A 20,011-nucleotide genomic window follows, 5' to 3' on the forward strand; every position below is an offset into this window, starting at 1 on the left:
ACGCATCATTTGCATCTATCCCCTCTCACCCCTTTTCCAAGTGTCCACATAGTATCTAGCATAGTTTCGTAGCACTTTGAAATTGTTGTAATAAGTCACTTTAAGATATTTTCCGCAATCACGTTGATTTCAGAAAGTTCACTTTTTATTTCATAATGTTATGTGATAAACAAAAAAAAGATATGAAAATGGTCCTACTAAAATCATGCCGGGTAGGGTTTACCATCACTAGGGGTGACATTAAATACCTCGTGATTTTAGTCGTATAGAGAATTATTATTGTTTCTATTATTGTTTCTGGCATAATTGTACTACAGATCAAGGGCTTTGTACTATTGATCAAGCGTGACAACAGTGGGTTATTTTATTCTGAACTACCTAGAACGAGCTTAATGGAACTTAACAACCACCTTGTAGACGAATTTTGCGGTATTTTTGTCAGATAGTTTGATAAACGAGATTCTCTTCTAGAATCCAGATCCTCGAACACATCAGGAAATGTTTTACCGTTGAGTTATCAACGGTACAGAATGTCGATGAACAAAATCGATCAAAACAGATAGATCCTATTAAAAAATTGAACGTGATATCGTTTATGGCAAACCACATCTCTTACAATAGTGGCCGTCTTACCCCCGATATGAGCCAAGCAAAAGTGCCTCAATAATTCCATGAAATGCTTAAAAAACATACCATGTACTTTTTAAACATACTTCGCAGACTGGAGTTTACTATCATAACTTTGGTTTCACGGGACATGTACATTAGGGTGCCAATGAATGTATGCGAAAAAATCGACACCAAAATTTCAAAAAGTTACCCTTTACAAAATGTTCACTACCTCGAAAAACACCCTATGCCTAATATCAGCTCAATCGGACTTAAAACAGAGTGGCACAAAGCGGTCACAGTTTGAAAATCGGGGTTTTCGAAAAAAAAATTTGGATGCCAAATATCTTAAAATTGCATGAAACGTCGAGATCTAGTGTCATCGCGAAAAAAAAAGTTTGTCAAAAATCGACACTCTGGGACTTTTTTTTAAATACGAGACGGAACGTATGGTTTTAAGTGCAAATAAAAATAGTTATCTCGATTTTTCATTCGGAACTTGCTACGAAATGTTGATTTGAACAATAATATACCCTATTCAAAATAAAGGGTGTGTCACATCAAATTGCATCACGGAAAAACGCTGTAGAAATTTAATTTTTTGGAAATATATCTTCAGCTTTCGCTTATAATCAGATAAGAGTGTATAGATCACGTTGGCCATGCTTCACTGTCAATTTGGAAAAATGTCGTCGAACGAAAAAGAGCGTCGTGAATTAATCCTGCGCACTCATTTCGAGAATCCGAAGTTGTCACATCCGGACATCGGTAAGATGCTGGGAATCGTCCAATCCACGGTTAGCAGAGTACTAAAACGATACTTCGAGAACCTAACCATCGACCGGAAGGTGAAGAACGGTAAAAATGGATGATCCGTCAGTGAAAAAGATCACAAGCGCGTAGTTAAGCAGTTTAGACGTGATCCGAGAAGTTCGGTCCGGGATGTCGCCAATAAGCTGAATTTGTCAAGTTCATTCGTCCAGCGGACCAAGCAGCGGGAGGGCCTGCGTACATACAAGGTTCAGAAGGCTCCTAACCGCGACGAAAGGCAAAACATGGTGGGGAAGACGCGAGCCCGGAAGCTGTACACCGAAATGCTGACGAAGCCGCATTGCCTGGTAATGGACGACGAAACCTACGTCAAAGCGGACTTTCGTCAGCTGCCGGGCCTGTTGTTCTTCTCCGCAGAGGACAAATTCAGCGTTCCGGAGGAGATTCGCAAGCAGAAACTATCCAAGTTTGCCAAAAAGTACATGGTGTGGCAAGCGATCTGCTCTTGCGGAAAGCGGAGCGCCCCCTTCGTGATGACCGGCACGGTAAACGGGCAGGTTTACCTTAAGGAGTGCCTACAGAAGCGCTTACTACCACTATTGAAGCAGCACGAGGGCCCGACCATCTTCTGGCCGGATCTCGCTTCGTGCCACTATTCAAAGGACGTGTTGGAGTGGTACGAAGCCAACGGGGTCACCTTCGTGCCAAAGGAAATGAACCCGCCCAACGCGCCGGAGCTTCGCCCAATAGAGAAATATTATGAATAGATTATGAAGCAGGCCCTCCGGAAGAACCCAAAAGTTGTCAAATCGGAGGCGGACTTCAAGAGAAAATGGATTTCTGTTCAAAAAAAACTATAACCTGACGTTGTACAGAACCTTATGGACGGGGTAAAGAGGAAGGTGCGAGCATACGAGCTTGGGCTCGAAGTATGAATAAAAAGAAAATGCCAAAAGTTGTTTAATAGTTTTTATTTGACTGTCTAAAATTTTCAAAAGGATCGGTCTACTGGGCGAATTTCTACAGCGTTTTTTCCGTGATGCAATTTGATGTGACACACCCTTTATTAGCTCATACGGACTTCATTTACTGGGGTCACAAACGTTGAAATTTGAGTTTTTTTGGAAAACGAAAAATCACCGGAGATCGAGGTTTTAATTTTTTTTTGATGCCAAATGTGTTAAAATTGCATTATTCGTCGAGATTTTGTTTTTGTTTTTTTTGGTACTTAAACGACCAAGTAAGTCCGTCTGAAAAATTGATTTTTGTTAAAAAAAAAATTTGAGACAACTGTAATTAAGACTTTTGGCATATTTTTTTTTAACCTCGATTTCCGCTGATTTTTCTATTTTCAAAAACTCAAATTTTAACGTCTACGACACCAGTAAATGAAGTCCGAATGAGCTAATATTTTGCATAGGGTATATTATTGTGCAAATCAACATTTCGTAGCAAGTTCCGTCTGGCCGTGTGTCATGCAATTTTAGAACATTTGGCACAAAAAAAAGTTTTTGAAAACCCCGATTTCCGGTGATTTTTCGATTTTCAAAAAACTCAAATTTGAACGTCTGCAACACGAAAAAAATGAAGTTCGAATGAGCTAATATTTTGCGTAGACTATATTCTCGTGCAAATCAACACTTCGCAACAAGTTCCGAATAAAAGATTGAGATAATTATTTTTATTGCAACCTAAATCCATACGTTTCGTCTCGTACTCCGAAAAAAAAAACTTTGTCCCAGAGTGTCGATTTTTGACAAAATGACACTAGATCTCGACGTTTCATGCCATTTTAAGACATTTGGAATCAAAAATTTTTTTTTCGAAAACTTCGATTTCCTTTACTCCCCCCTTGGGTGATTTTCGATTTTCAAAAAACTCAAACTTTGACCGCTTTGCTCTCTCTCTTGAGTCCGATTGAGCAGATATTTGCATAGGGTGTTTTTTCGAGGTGGTAAACATTTTGTATAGGGTAACTCAAGACGGGTCTATGGTACTAGGTGAGGCCGTTTCGTCACTAAGTTGGTTAGGGGAGTGGGATATGAAAACAGTACGGAAGAAAGCAGAAGGGGAATTATTTGCATGTAGCGCGAAAGAGACAGACTGATCACGAGCGAGCTTCGGCACTAGCGTATTGTGTTTTGTTTACAAACAAAACACAGTAGACTTCCAATATGGCTGAAGAGTGGTTTTAGCAAGTTGGCCCACCTTAGGATATACTTCTAGGCGCCTTGGGGTAACTTTTTTAAATTTTAGGGTCAATTTTTTCCCATACATTCATTGGCACCCTAATGTACATATTCACCACATTAAATTTTTAGCAAGCAAAATAATAAATCGGTGCTCGTCGTGATCGAAAAGTTTGTTTTTGTTATTTATCATGACGTTTCACCTATACACATGGGTATACATAATTGAGGGTAATGCAATACATTAAAATGATTTATTATAATTGTCCAATAGTTGATTGTTTCAATAATCTAGAAAGTGGCCGTCTTACCCCGCCTTCCCCTACGTGTTTAAAATTTTTCGATAATGAGTAGATATCCAAGGTTTGGGCAAAATCCGAGCAAATATTTTTCTTCAGTAGATCTTTTTTTTCCATTGAATTGCGAAACGTTTGTAAAAGCTGTTACGGAGGATCGTAATCCTCACTCAGTTTCGTTTAAGAACATTAAATGACGAAAATTTTAGGCAATAATTTTTTCCTCCATGCTTTTAGTTTATTTAGTAATACATCGTGCGCTATCTCCGACGTTTCAGCCAGAGGTGTTCTTGCGCTATCTTCAATTACAGCTAAAACCGGTGTTGATTGACGCACAGCACACGGCCTCATCGGCGGTCAAGGTAGAGTTTGTTAGCCGGTTTTATTTGCCATGCCATACAGTCGTAAATGATTTGGCCGGGTCAGTGCAGGGATTTCAAGTTTATATTTACATTTGTGCGCACTTTACTAATTTTGTTGGCTTCCACACACTTCATGGGCCATGTCGACTTTTGGTACTTTATAGGGCATTAAAGGTAGCTTTTAGTGAGAATTTTTTTCTTGGTCATTTTGTGGGTTATGTAAACTCAGATGAGTTGCATGAATAACGGATAGCCGATTACCTTACCATTAGAACGTTGTTCATTATAAGTAAGCTGACCAGACGTCCCGCATTTCAATAAAATGTCCCGCGTAAAATTCCGTCCCGCGAAAAGTTCCACATTTGGCAAAAGAAACGAAAATGTCGCGCAATAACAATATATTTCAATATCACAATTTGATCATGCTGATTTTCTTAAATGGATGAACCTCAAAAAAACTTTTATTTGGCAGACTGTTCAAGAGCGCTTCTAATGCATCCAAAGATTAATACGTTGATCTGTTTTCATCGCACCGACATTGGGCTTTTTGTTTAGAGAGTGTCAACTGGAAGCGACAGCAACAAAATTGGAAAATGATTTTTATAAAAGTCCCCTACTGATCCGCAGGGACCAACGTGATTCAGACGAAAAGTTCATCTTCAAGTTCCCCTAGCTCGGTCAGGGCTTTACGTTTTAAATAAGCCGGAAGAACTAGTGTATACTCGACAGAAAGAGGCAGAATTGTTTGATGAATTATCGTAAATGAAGCGCTGGGTGGTCTTACGGTAGTTGGCCGGAACCTGAACCATGGCCGATGAAAAGATGTATATCGGCGTGTTATTTTACCTTTTCGTGGTTTTGGTGGTCGTCTGTCTCTCTATTTTGGCCATTCGCCCAAAAGTTTTCTATCGGGCGCTGCTGGGGAATGTTGGGAAGGTTGGTGGTCTTTGTGACAATGTTTATCTCCAGCCGATCCATCCTCCAGTGATCTTTTGGCATAATGGGCTGATCCCATTCGACATAATGACCACATCACCTTCCCAACTCCGGCAAGCACTTCGTACTATATATTTCCCCGTTCACCATATGACTCGAATGAAGAGCGGCTTGGACATTCCCTTCAAGTCTGTCAGAGAAGAACCTTCTTCGAGAACTTGATGTGAATGATATATTCGACATCATCGCTTACCTTACGTAAAGTACCCGGTCCCCTGCCATTCGTTGAATTCTAGCATCAAGTACGTCTCGTCTTTCATTAGGAGTACGAAAACAAGCTTTTCACTTCTTTCGCCGGAAAGAAGTTTTTCACCATCACCTCAAGCTACTCCTTCTGGGTGATTGTCTGCCGCTCAGATATGGCCGGTCTCGTCTGACGCTTCTTCTCCACCGTTTGGCCGGTCGCTTCGGCCTCCCGGCTTAAGGAGCGGCAAAGAAATGATATTGTAAATACCAGATCGGCTATATTTAGCGGACACGAAGTGCCTCAGGATGTCCAACTCTAACGCTGTGGGGTGGAGCTTGCAGTATAGAAAAATCATCAAGTTGCTTGACAGTGCTGCTGCAGCGAATCAACAGCCTTGAATCATTTTTGTTGTAGACTTAATAAACGTAAGATTTAAAGAAAATTTGTTCCTATAAATTATCTTTCATCGCCATCCGAAATTAGTCAATTTTTTGGATGCATACGTTAACACTAAATTCGATGAAAAATGAATTGGAATTTTCGAGCATTCGGTAATTCGAAGAAAATTGTAGAATTTGAATCGTGCTTGCCAGACGTAAATGCTCTGATCGAGCGAGTGATTTTCGGGCGTAAACAAAATCTAAACCACCGAAAAATCACAACTGAGTGCCGAGACTCAGAAAGAAATAATACTGATCAGTTTAGACTCGCTAAACTATGGTTTATGTTCACATAACGTTTTGATCTTGTGTCCCGCGTTAGACCTTACCGCGTTACTTTAATTATAAGCTATATAATAAGTATTCAAGTGTTTTTCGGCTTCACCGTAAGAATACTTCTGATTCACGGTAAACAATCTCGAAAGTTGTGAAATATAAAATGAATATAAAGCCTAAATGTTCAAATTATGAATAGACATAATTGAATCTTTTCTAATACGACTGTTTTTTGGATCAAGTGTGACTCCTCATATTTTCTTTTTCAACTCCTGGGCTGAAAAATCATTTCCACGTTGATAATCAAACATTTGTCAAATATATTCACAACTTCTGTTATTTTCGTAAAAAAACAGTTGCCTATTTTGATAGAACCAGTATAACGGCAACGTTTTTGAGGGAGAACTCGTAGAATAAAAATTGAGGAAGAGCATTTATTTCAACTCCAAGTTTGCGGTGATAATGTTTATTAATTTTCAATAGAAAACCGTCATATCACTGCCACTGATATCACTTTGAATTCATTATCCCTAAACGCCCGTTACCAAACGAATAGTCTTGACCTAAATCGAATCTTAACAATTGGCTGAATGGGATGCAACTTCTGTGCCTCTATCCCACGCTCTGCGCTCTCTCACCCATTCCGAGCCAAGTGTCAACCAAGTGCAAAACCCATAGTATAACACAGAAAGAGAAAAAAGGACGCAATTGAAAATATGTACGTATTCAAATATATGCAGCTTTATGCACGTCCCACCACCGCCCACCGTGTGGGATGATGCCAGCCAGGATCAGTATAACGGCGCTTGTGTGGGAATAGCCTCGAATGAGTCTACATAATTCCATCAGCCAAAACACAATCAGGATCATTGGCTGCAACAAAGCGGAGCGAGAATGCGGACGAGCCCTGACCTAAAACGGTGCAATATGTTTTCGTTTAATTGACATCTGTTAATTCGGCTATGTTTCGTAGAGGCTGAGTGAATTTGTGGTGCTTGGTTCATGAGAGAATATCTTCTAAGTGCTATTATAGAATTAGCTACGTGCTTAATACTAAAAAGAGGATCGTTAATTGGGCCGCGCGAATGAAAATAAGTTAATGTACAAAGCGGTTCATGTCCAATTGTTTTTATATAAGTATAGATAACATACTCATAAACGCTAAAAGGTGTTCGCGTTCATGATGTTCACCAAGGTTGTGCGATTTATCAGGAGTTTGAATAATAACCATTATCTGGCGATTTGTTAGATAAGAAAAATTCTTAAATCCACTGATTGAAACTATCGCGATGAGGAAGGAAATGATATCGTTTAGCAACGCACCTACTTATCAGCTATGTCAGGGATGCCAGATGTGAAGAGATATCTTCGTTTTGGCTATTGTGAAAGCATTCAATTTTGTGAAGAAATTCATGAATAATTTTGTATTTTTTCATGAAAATACCAATTGGAGGCCATAAAAAATGATAATGAAAAGAATCATTATCATTTTTTATTTTTCATTCCTCAATCTAAGGTTTATCGCGACAATTTTCAAATTCATAATAGAGCAATAATATCATGCCAAATTGGCCTAAAAACAGCCAATTTTGACCCGAACCTCTTTAAAACTAATGTCGCATTCCATATCACACAAAGCTTTCCCGGGACGTTGAATGGTAAGTACCAACCCTTTTCTGGTTTTGCTAAGCTCAACTCTCTCTTCATTGCCTTGTGAATTGCCTTCAGAGATGCCAACCTTCCTGATTTTTCAGGATTTCCCAGACTTTTTAGCACGCTCCCTGATATCCTAACGAACACTCAATTTATCCTGATTTTTCAGAAATGATCCTGATTTTTCCTGATTTTTCTACTCTTTACATTATTCGTTATAAATATACTGGTTTCCATGCCAAAGTTTTCTGTCATGATAGTTTTCCGGTTCACTTGTATATATCTTACATAAAGTTAAATTATCTAGACGCATAGCTTTTTTTTATCTCTACCCTCAATTGTTTCCAAAACAGTGCTAGAAAATTTTATGAAACCAGATTGTCTGACGAAATTATGAAATTACAACGAGATTAAGTTTGAGGTGCAACATTGCTTTATTGAGGATAATTTTTATGTAGATGTATCCCAGAGTTATTAATGTAGGAATACGTTTAAGAGTGTAAAATTACTCAAGAGAAAATTTTTGAATCCACAGTCAATGTACAAACACTTTATATGTAGTTTGTTCGACTGGTTCAAAGTAGAATCAACTATAATGATGGGACTATGGAAAATATATCTATAACCGTACTAAATATAATAAAAATTAGGAAAAATTCAACAAGTCTTCCACTGCTTATATGCTTTCCATATTTGATTAATTAAAGATTCATTCCAAAGCATGGATGATGAATTCAGTGAAAATTTGAATATTGATTTCTCTGCATTGACTGTAGTGATGCTGTAGGTTTTTCGGAAAAAAATATAAACGATCAAAAAGTCAGGCGAAACACTAGCATTTCCGCTTATGCGAGGATTTATACCATGCTTATTAATTGTTTTACTTATCCGGTCTTCTCCTGAGGGGAGATATACTCTGTTTCTGGTGGGATTTGGAATGGATTCCGTATGATGAGCTACTACCGAGTAACCTGTTTCTCACATGTATGGTTCGCAGCAGTTTTCGACGAGGAAAAATACATGTTCTGGGAGGATAGAATATTTAATCTATATGAACGATTGTGGAACAGGACTATGAATATAAAATTAAATTATAATGCTTTGATTGAAAATGATGTTTTTGTTGTCCCAAAAATCGACATTAACTTTTCGGACAACCCAATATGAACTATCCTGATTTATCCTAATTTTTATTTTCATTTCTCCTGATTTTTTAAAATTAAAGTTGGCGACCCTGCTTGTGATAGTAGTCTGCCTGCCTGGACGATCTTCTGCCTTACTGCCCCTTCCAATGATGTACCCATCAATATATTCTTCTTCAAACTCTTCATGCTTCACAGTGCCATTGGCACTGCAGTTTCCTTGTCAACGAACTATTTACGAGCGAATACGACGATCTCTAATCTAGAAACGCAGCTGTAGTAACACTTTCGCCATCGTTGAAAATCCTAACGGTTACCATCCTGTACAGAACCGAATACTTGTAGAAATACACCATCTGTGTCGCTCCCAGCTTCCAGATATACACTTCATTCCGTGTTCATCGTGAAGTAGCGTTCGTGATCAGGCCCCTTTTTATTACCCAAGTATAACCCACAAATTTCATTATCACAATCATGGCACAAATGATTGTAGTCGATTTTGAATGACCGTTATTTTATCTCATGGATAACCAGCGATCGTTGTTCTATATCCTGTATAAAACAAACTAAACATATGCATATAAAGTGTGAAGAACAATTGGATAGTATTTCTGCTGCAAAAAAAGTAGTCGTAAGTAAATAACTTTATAAATTCTCATATAATATCCAGTGGTCTAAAGATCGCGCACGGTAGACAACGCTAGTGTAGGGGAAGTGGGGGTAATACGGACCTGTTAAGAAGAACTTCAATTATATTTTTGGAAACTCATGTTTCGGTTTAGTTTTGTTAGTTTTTTTTTTTTGATCCTCGGAAATCTTCCAAGGGGGGAGTAAAGGAAATTAGGAAAATCGAAATTTTTTTTCGATGCCAAATGACTTAAAAATGGATGAAACGTCGAGATTTGGTGTCATATCGAAAAAAAATATTTTTGGCCGAAAATCGACCTTTAATGTTTTTGAAATTTTACTTTACCATTTTCGCTGCCACTCTAATGGATATATAGTGAGAAGGATGGACAAGTTGGTAATATACGAAACGTAGTGGTTTATCGCTCTTGAGAGGGATTGTTTTATTTAACCAAGGTCTTAACTCACCACGAATGCCGGCTAAATGATGTAAAAATCGAATTAATCCATCTAGAAGTGATTTTGTGCTCTTCAATAGTGTAAACGGACAGATCCTCAACTATTTTGCTTTTGGCTCCGGTCAGCTTCTAGACAATCCATCTTCGGCGATATGATTTCCGTTTATAGATGCAAGGCATTGCTTGTCCATCTCACTCCCTCTGGCAACTGTCCGTTTCACCCCACCGATACAATTATTCTAATAATTTAAAATTTTCACTCACAGATGAATTTACATTACATACCTAATATCACTTCTCTGTTGATCCACAAATCGAAATATAACCATCAGCGAATTGAATTTTGATATTAGACCACTCAAAATGCTTTAAAAAATTACATCCACACGCGGAATCATGAATGATTTTTGGTTTTTTGTTTCCCTTTTCCACTTTTGCTCAGTATTCAATGCCATAGGGTGGTTTAAATATTATAGAATAACATGTAGGTGTTCTCATTAACAGAAATCTGAAATTCAAAATGTAACTATACAAATCAACCTGTCCATATTACCCCCACCCGCAGTTCCTCTACATGTGATTTTCCAGAAAAACAAAGAATGAAGAGATTGAAAAAATAAGTAGCTTTATACTAATAGAAAAAGTGATGCATTAAGTAAAAATAAACATAGCAAGTGAACTCCATTAATTTGGTTGAAGTTACAAAAGAGGTCATTTGCGGTGATAAAATATTTTATATTTATCACGAAAGATACTTAACACTAAACCTACCACGAGGGATCAAATGACCCATTTCAAACTTTTTGTTAAAATTTTCTTGCAAATTACATTGTCACACCATCATTTGCCTACACTACTTGTCTTAAAACAGAATGTATTTTTCAGTGTTATTTTTTTTACTGAGAAATGTATGTAATCTGCCCTAACTACCGCAACGGGTCATTTGACCCGTGCAAACATTCATATGATATCAGAATGATTTGTATGCGTGGTTGTGATACAAAACCATTAGTTGTATTTGTGAATGAATAGTGAATGAGCGTGAATGAATTAATTGAATTGCTGACTATCCAAGCGAGCTAACAGTAACCATTCCAAGCTACAGTGCTATTTTGCGTTTCAAAAATTGTAGTTTCATTATTTTGCTAATAATTGTTATCCCAAAAAGGTCGAAATATACAGGAGAAAGATGGTATGCCACGTTTCTCAACAAAACTATATAAATCGACTCATTGTTCACCAACTATTCATGAAGGGTCACTTGACCCGCTGTGGTAGGGATAGGTATACAAGAAACATCGGTAGGTTTAGTGTTAAACACAAGATTCATTCTTATTTTACTTCGGATCAATTTCACGAAACTCTTATGAATTCAACGAAACGATTTTTTCTTGCAAAGTTCCGGCTACCAATTTCGCTTCTACTTGTAGCCGTTTCATCAACGTTGATTCAATTGACACAAGAGTTTGTTTCTTCCGACTTTTCTTGCTTTTTCATAGTCAAATACTTCTCAAATTTTCTTCAGTCAATTTTGGATCGGTATCAATGACGGAAGGGTCAAAAGTATGCGGCTTTCGTCACAGGATACATTAACGACGATCGTTTCATGAGCCTCAAAACCAGTAGGGGTAGTGGGGGTAATGTGGTCACGTGGTCACCTGCTTGTTTGGTAGTATAGCTATTGACTATTGACATCGTATTGATAGTCATTTTATGTTTGAAGAATTTCATGACTTTTGAGTCAGCCTGTACTACAGTGAATCTGTCGCATGTCAAGATATATTTTTGATATTTGCGACAAATCAACAGTTTGGACGACTGTTCACATATTCTAGGGGAGGTGAACAGCTTTTTTTCAATTTCAGCGATTATTTCGCATTTCGTTGTATGGGGGGCAAAGTGGTTAGTGGAGGATTACTACTGGCAATGTTCTGTTTTCAAAAGCTGATATACCTTATCACCTTCTGCTTTTAACCCTTTCGCTACGAGCGTCGTCTATAGACGACGCTGTGATACTGCACATCGATCACACCAGCGCGTGAAAATGTTCACGCTTGTCCAGCGCAAGAAAATGTTCACGCTTGTCCACGGGAGGGGGTATAGACTGAGTCCACGTGAACAGTAAGAATAAATATTTTTTAAATACAATAACCTGTACATTCAACATTAAATAAAAAACATATTCAAAAATTTCAACACTCTCCGTATTTATCAATAAACGGATAGAGCCGCCTGAGCGTGCTGCCCAGTCAAACGATTATATTTTTTTCTCAACTCATTGAACTTTTTGAGAAATCTGTATACTAAAAATATATCACGTAAACACGTGTGAATGATCAAACTATTTCCTATGGTCGAACTTTTCTGGTTACGGGGTATGCATAGACCCTCATAGCCCAAAACTATAAAAATTAAAGATTACATAATGGTTAAGATTTCATGATATGCGTAAATGGTTTTCCATCAAATATAATTTTCTATACATATTGTTATATCTCGAGAACAGTGACTATTAGGGTAATAATGTCTGTTAACGCGTTATGTAATTTATGGAACGACTACTGCTCGATATCATTGTTATCGATATTGTATCACCGGTTGTTTCAATAATTACCTGTGTAGTAGTTTTCCCGCATAACTATAAAAAGCCAAACTGCACAGTCGATCTCTCAGTGGTGAAAAAATTCACATACGCATCACACCAAATATCGTAGTACTTATACTCGGCGGAGCAATAAAGCTAAGGATTTTCGCAACGCTAATCTGGAGTACTTATTTGCCAGTCAAATTTAATGCCAATATTCTAATGAAAATATACATGGAATTAGGTAGCTGATTTGATATTTCAGGAAATAATAGAGAAAAATTTTCTACGCATAAGGTCAATTCTCAGCTAGGACAGAGTTGTTGAACTTTTCTTGAGCACAATTTTATGCCCGACTGACTCTAATTTAGAAAGTACGGTACTCAAAATGATTATACTACTGATCTGAATGATCAGAAACTTTTGCACAGAATGTAGTTGAAAAACATTTAAACTAATGAAACCAAGTACTTTTCAGAAGTAAAGAAGAAACTTCAAACTGTATTTTTATGGGTTTCTATTAATTTTCCAAAAATGCATGATAAACTGGACTGTTTCTATCAATTAAGTTGAAGCTCTCCAACTACTCTTGAATTCCTTCCTTGGAACCACGTTGTTATCATTTTTGTTAACTTCCACTAACATGTTTTACAACAGAATTTTATGCAAAATTTCCTCATCTTTCAAATGAAAGCAATTAAATGACTGATAGTTACAAAATAAGAAAATAAGAAAAACATACGGTTTGTTCTCGAATGTTTTACAAAATCTGACTACTTACAAGTCGAATTTCTGACTATTTTCTATTCATGCAATAAGTATCTTGGGACCGACACTGATATTGTGCAAACGCTCTTGATGCGGGCGCGCAGTAATAAAATTTTAATAAACTTTTACTGTTTTAAATAAATACTAATAACGCCTATAAATAAACAATAGCAAAATTACAGAGACAAGCACGGTCTGTAATACCGAACGCGAGTATACGGGTTATGATTTTACGCGCGAGTACAGGAGGGTTAAAACTTTATTTTAATCTCTAGTACTACATTCATTTTCACATTTGAACAATTAGTCGCCCGTAATGCCCAAAAGTTTAGCCACCCCTGCAATATACAATCCACTTCCAGGATTGTTGTTGGTACTGCCAACGCATCAGGAAGTTTTAAGATTTCGAATTGGAATAAGCACAATTTTGAAATAAAGTTGTGAATGTAAATTAACTCCCTGGTATTGAATATGTTGCTCAGGATCAATTTTTGGAATTCTGTGCTTTATATTCGGATGCGGATTGTTCAAATTTATATTGCGCGTTCCTGTGTTGGCAAACCAGATAACCTTTATATAAGCGTGGCAGGGTGCAGCTAGTAAAATTTTAAACAAAATAAACATAAATTGAATTCAAATCCAATTTATGCACAACTCACTTATTTCCTCAATTATTATAATAAAATAAGAAAAAATGTCCACGTGGACAACAGGGGGAGGGGTATGAAAATGTTCACGCTTGTCCACAGAGGGGGAAGGCAGAGTCTAAAACCGTGCTTTTTCATCCACGTGGTATGTGGACAGCCCCTGAGCAACTGAAATTTTCAAAATCTCTTCGCACTGTGACATCAATTGATATTCTGTATTTCGTTCTTCACTCTTATTTATTATTATTGTTGCCGTTGTTTGGTACATGAAATTTGGAAAATCGAACTTTTTTTTCGATACCAATGATTTAAAAATGCGTAAAACGTCGAGATCTGTGTCATCCCGAAAAAAAATTTTGGCCAAAAATCGACCTACTGGGACTTTTTTTTATTAGCCCAAAAAATGACCTGTGCAAAATTTTAGCTCAATCGGACATGATTTAGGGGTGCCGCAAAGCACTCAAAGTTCCGATTTTTTGGCCACTTGATTCAAAAAATCCCAAAAGGTCGATTTTCGGCCATTTTTTTTTTAGATAACACCAGGACGCTTAACGTTTTATGCTTTTATGCATTTTTAAGTTATTTGGCATCAACAACATTCTTTCGATTTTCCTGATTACTTAACCTAAAACTTAACTTAAATCACCGCTCAGCAGGAAGAGATTGGTTTGGCGCATTCATGAAGCACCTAAAATGTCACATTCAACAATCATTATCTCCGAATATCTGGGATATGCTACATGTTGGGTAATGTCATCCTTTTGTACCATAAAATTTCGTTGGTGAAAAAGGAATTGCATGGTCTCAATGCAATTTTTCCAGTCTGGCTTCTGGCCAAGGCACCTGGTATCGATCCAGGAACACTGTTACTGATTGAAATATCCTTCATGAGTTACTTCACATGTTTTTTTTTATGAAACACACACATGACCAAATCACCCTACGGACTGTCCAAATCCCCCCACATCAAATTTGTCCAAAAATCATCTCTTTTATTTAATTATATATTTCGTAGTTTGAAGATTAAACATTATTGATTGAGAGAAAACAAGTGTAGCTCAGTGTACAATGTCACTTTTTTCATTTAAACCGTATTGATTTAGAAGAAATAAAGCGATTTGCTCAGGGGTTCAAATTACCCCCACTTACCATAGGTCTTGTCATTTTATAGAATCGTGCAGCTTGCGGTAGGAATATTTTTTGTCGGTTTTGTGACTTTTTTGTTGTATTTTTTTCTATTTTTAAAAAAGTAGATATTGGTACTACACAATGAAATAAATGTTACGTTTCTAAGTGACCGTTATACCGTCCTTGTAAGGTAAATGATTTTGGTTTGTCCAGTCGAAAATATGATCATGGTTTGTCCACTTTTTAGCACACCTTAGTCAAATCAGGTGTTCGAATGTTTCAAAACATATAAATAAAATTGACTTTTTCATGATTTACAGTAGTTTTATAGTATATTTCTACGGAATCACATGTTTTAAAGGATTATAAAATACACCTTCTATTTGTGTCAATGCGCCCCTCATTCGAGCTAACTTTTAATCGATCACCAGATGATTATTTGGCACGTATTCAGACCTTTTCTGGATTACAACACTTATAAATATTGTAAACATCATGCTTGCTCACCATTTGTATCGGATTTACATAGCTAAACCATTAAATTAACGCATTTTGATGAACTCAATTCTGATCATGAGTTGTCCAATTCAATAATGTTGTTTTGTCCACATGATTTCTATGGTCACCGCTTGGCGGGCTGCAGTTTGTTTATTGTGTCCTACGCGCATAGCAGAAATAAAGTTTATCTGTGTTGAGCGTGTTGAGAGTAACACTTTTAAAATACCCAAGTAAAGGCAATATTCTGAAGAAAGCCTAAATTATGAATGGATCAATATGATGACAGTAAACTCAAACAATGATAAATGCAACATCTACTTGAGAATTCGAATGTTTTCATTAAAAAATAGTGATTTCTAAAACCGGATAAACCATGATCATTTTTTGGACAAACCATGATCAGAGGTGGTCAAACCATGATCATAATTCCTCTTTGAGGAAAATCGTTAAAAAACATTAAAATTTGAATAATTTCAACACCTTGTGGTAGTATTAGCAACTAGAGACTTGAGGCTTTTCAACAAACCCCAAACTTGTATCGATTATATGTGATTTTCATGAAGGAAAATCGATTTGCATTTACTAGATGCGTGAAAACACCAAAATCGGACAAACCAAGATCATTTACCCTACTATTAAATATTACTTTCTCAATCGGAAAGACGCTGTCATTCGTGAATAGTTATGTAATACGTTCGATTCGAACTAGAGTAAACCATAAACAGAGCCCTTGTGAGACAAAACAATCACTTCCGCTGTATAGGCTTCTTCATTGTAACATATGATACCAAGAGAATGATGCAAAATATAAATAAGCGACAAAACACCCCACAACGAATGTTTTCTTATAAGCCACTAACTTTGTCCTGTTCGTATTCGTACGATTTTCCCCATTCATTCATATTTTTGTTGTACTTCTTCGTAGGCTCTGCAAACGTAGGCTTCTAATGCAAACACGAATTCACAAGGCGTCCCTCAAAACCACTTTCCGCGATAAGCGCTCGGCACACTCACGGATTCACGGCACTCTATTCTCTCACTCTCAACCAACACTTGCTCGGGAGTGAGTGTTCCTTCTGACAGTTTGCACAGCCGGACAGAACAGAAATTACATACACTGTCATCGTGACTTCTTGTTGTGTTGCCAATGCCAATGTTGTACAAGAAGGTCTGACTCAGCAGTTGCGACGTCATTCCGTTCATTCATTTCATTCAGGGAAATCATTGTCAAGCATTTATCCAAAGTACGTAGAATAGAAGGTAAGGGATATTTCCTGTGTGTGCGCATGTGTTACAAACACAACGAAGTTAGTAATAACAAATCCTCAATTAGTTCGCAGTTCTGAAGTTTTTTCAATATTTCTCGATTTTAAAAGTTCCAAAAATTCTGAAGAGACAAAATCGCAAGTCGTGCCGAAGGTAATCACGATAATGTGCCGCTTTTTCAGTGCAAGTAAGTTTTTATGTGGTTTTTTTTATCGATTTCATACTGAACAGGGTTTATTTACTACAGCGAAATGTTGAAGTACCACGTCCCGCGATGCCGGAACAAAATAATTTCGAATGAGATAAACTAATCGGAGATGTTTTCAGCTATCCCATGGACTCGCTCCTTGGATCGGGAACGGGAACGACACTGCTTGGATATAACCTCTCAACACATTTGTTTATCGGATTGCATTATTTTTTTATAGTACAGGTGCGATAATTTTAGTTTTTAATTTTAAAATAATTAAGTAAACTGCTATTTCATCATTTCGAAACATTTTTGGAGACAGTTCTTGTATTATAATTTGAAAAATTAAAAACTGTTTAAATTTATATGGATTCGATCGATGGTTTATTACTATTTCTTGCTTTTTTCCTTTGCCTACCACACTTGAACAAAGCAGGGAGTAGACTACCTTCTTATTCCACGTACTTTGGCATTTATCCAATTAACAGTGCTGTCATTTCATCAAAAAAAATCGATAGCCTTATGTGCATTTACGTTTGCTTTAATGGCACAACATTAATAGAAACAACGATTTTGTTAAATGAAACCCACTCGGGTATTTGAATGTATACATCCCTCCGGAAGTCCAAACAACATGACGAGATGAATGAAATCACATTCATTTTACCGCTAACCGCATGGCAGCACTGACAACCTACAATTCGCAATGCTCTCGCAACCACTCGGGGTCGAGAAAAATCAATTTTCATTCCAAAATCGTTCCAAGATTTTTTTCTTCCCCAGAATTCAATATAAACTGGGGATGATTTAGATGAATACACCGTTTTGATGGTATATGCATTTGAACAGCTCACTTCCTGATAAGACCAGAAACGAAAGAAGAATCGATGACAAGTTCAATAACTTTTTAAATAATATAAATTACGAGTTATTGGTCTACTTACAACTCCTTGATCAGCATATTACTTCGTCTATTGACTTTTTCGAGAAGCCGGAACTAATACTCCAAAGTGAGATGAGTCACAGTGCAATTCTACTGACCGCCCCCGGAGATCTCAGAGATCGGTAGTTGAATTATTTCACACCAGGCACTTCTGCCGCGATGGTAGACAACCACAAAGGACCCTTCCGCTTCACGACTCCGTGCGATCCGCAACTATCACCGCAATAAATCGAATCAATGCCACGAATCAGAGCAATCTACTTTTTTTTCATTCGGCGAAAGGTCACCACCGAATCTTGCACATGGGCGTCGGTAACAGCAGAAAGCAAACGCTGGAAATTTTCGGAATCTTATTGCAACCCACAGCAAGGTTACTTTTCCTCTCACTTCCTTGGCACGACAAACCGACACGTCACGGGTAATAGACTCGGCACAGCAAAAAGTTCCGCGCGGGGTTAAAATTTGTGTACAACTGAAGGATGGCTTTTACACCTTCCAAATAAGCTTATGTGAAGTTGATGATATGACAATGATGACGAACCACCAAGCAGACCCGAGCAACACTATGAACTGAACTCTGTTCACAAAATTTTTGCCGCTCGGGGTAACTCACGAATTGGTTTGAAGGCGACGTGAGTGGCATATGAGGGGTCCCTTAATACGTATCTATATGGTTGATTTGTTATTACCTTTTGATTGAAAACTAAAAGATATAGAAATGGATGTATGTTGAATTCTGATTCAAAATTTCAGATGCGTTTGTATGGAATTCGATTAGAGAGTTTGAAAAGGAGAAGTTCTTACTCTGCAAGTATATATTAATGAATAAATGTAAAAAATGTAATGAATTGTTTCCCTGACATGGACTTTAAAATCAAGTAGCCTGGGAAAATCGGCATTGTAAATACATGCAAGTAGATATATTGTACTTGCTAGCATTTGTACAAAACAGAATGTGTTTTCCCAAAAGGACTTCAAACCAAGGAGCCTGGGGAAATCATCATTACAGACAAGGCGGTATAATCAATTCCAGCTCCTTGATTACAGATACTAGAGGCGAATGCAATGAGGTACATATAGAGGTGAAGCAGTAGGCGAAGTGTGTCTGTATTGGCAAGCAAAATATCATGTCGTCATTATTTGCATTCAATATGGAATGTATATGGAAGAAACAAAACAATGTTGAAAGTAATCACGGTTGCATGATAATTGGAGTCAAAATTCTCATGGTTGTTTTTTAACAGATGACAATTATATCGTGGCTTATTTCGATTATTCATGTGATAAAAAGGTCCAGAGAGCAGTCGTATGTTTAATTCTCGAAAGCAGTAACATTCGGTTAAATTTTGATTAATTGGCGATTATTATCTCACAACATACACACCGACACTGAGAGCCTTCGAAACATCAACTTCATAACGGTGAAGTTTAACTTGTTGTAAAAAATCTTGACAAATGCTGTACTATTTCCTTTTCAATGGTCTTCTGTACTGTTTCGTCGTCAGTTCCATCATCATTCACTGACGGAAGTCTTTCAAACATTGTGAAGTGGTTCAATTGAACATTACATTTCAGTTCTGAAAATGTTTGCTGAAGATCGCAAACTTTAGCGTATCCAAGAAGGTTTTGTGACAATTTTAGCTAATCCTTGTAATCTTTAATGCGAAATAAATGTGCAATATTCACTTGCACAATTCCCCCCTTCTGATGATCAAATTCCCCACTAGGGGGGAATTCCCCATCGGTTGAAAATCACTGCGGTAGCAACATATTGATTTATGCAAACTGATGGTATGTACTCGTATGCATTTTGGCACTCCTGGATGTGTTTTCCTAACACGAACTACAACAGCTGTTACGAACACAACGCTTTGGCTCGGTTATTCAAGACGGAATTGGAAGATATCCCTTCATATCTTCAGCTCACTGAAGTTCTACCCATAACGTTTGATGATTAGGCAAAAAATTAATAATCATTTGC

The 20,011-nt window shown here is 37.3% G+C and overlaps 1 protein-coding gene across 2 annotated transcripts in view; it reads right to left on the reverse strand.

The window, feature by feature from the left end:
• LOC129776167 (phosphatidylinositol transfer protein alpha isoform) overlaps nucleotides 1-18,606 on the reverse strand; it is a 56,319-nt gene extending 37,713 nt beyond the window's left edge. For both annotated transcript variants that reach the window (XM_055781638.1, XM_055781639.1), the window contains exon 1: nucleotides 18,032-18,606. In XM_055781638.1, coding sequence (XP_055637613.1) covers nucleotides 18,032-18,048 — 17 coding nt within the window. In that variant the 5' untranslated portion in view covers nucleotides 18,049-18,606. The remainder of the gene's footprint in view (nucleotides 1-18,031) is intronic.
• Between the last annotated feature and the right edge of the window lie 1,405 nt (nucleotides 18,607-20,011).

Source organism: Toxorhynchites rutilus, chromosome 3, assembly GCF_029784135.1.
Source record: "Toxorhynchites rutilus septentrionalis strain SRP chromosome 3, ASM2978413v1, whole genome shotgun sequence".
Lineage (NCBI taxonomy): Eukaryota > Metazoa > Arthropoda > Insecta > Diptera > Culicidae > Toxorhynchites > Toxorhynchites rutilus.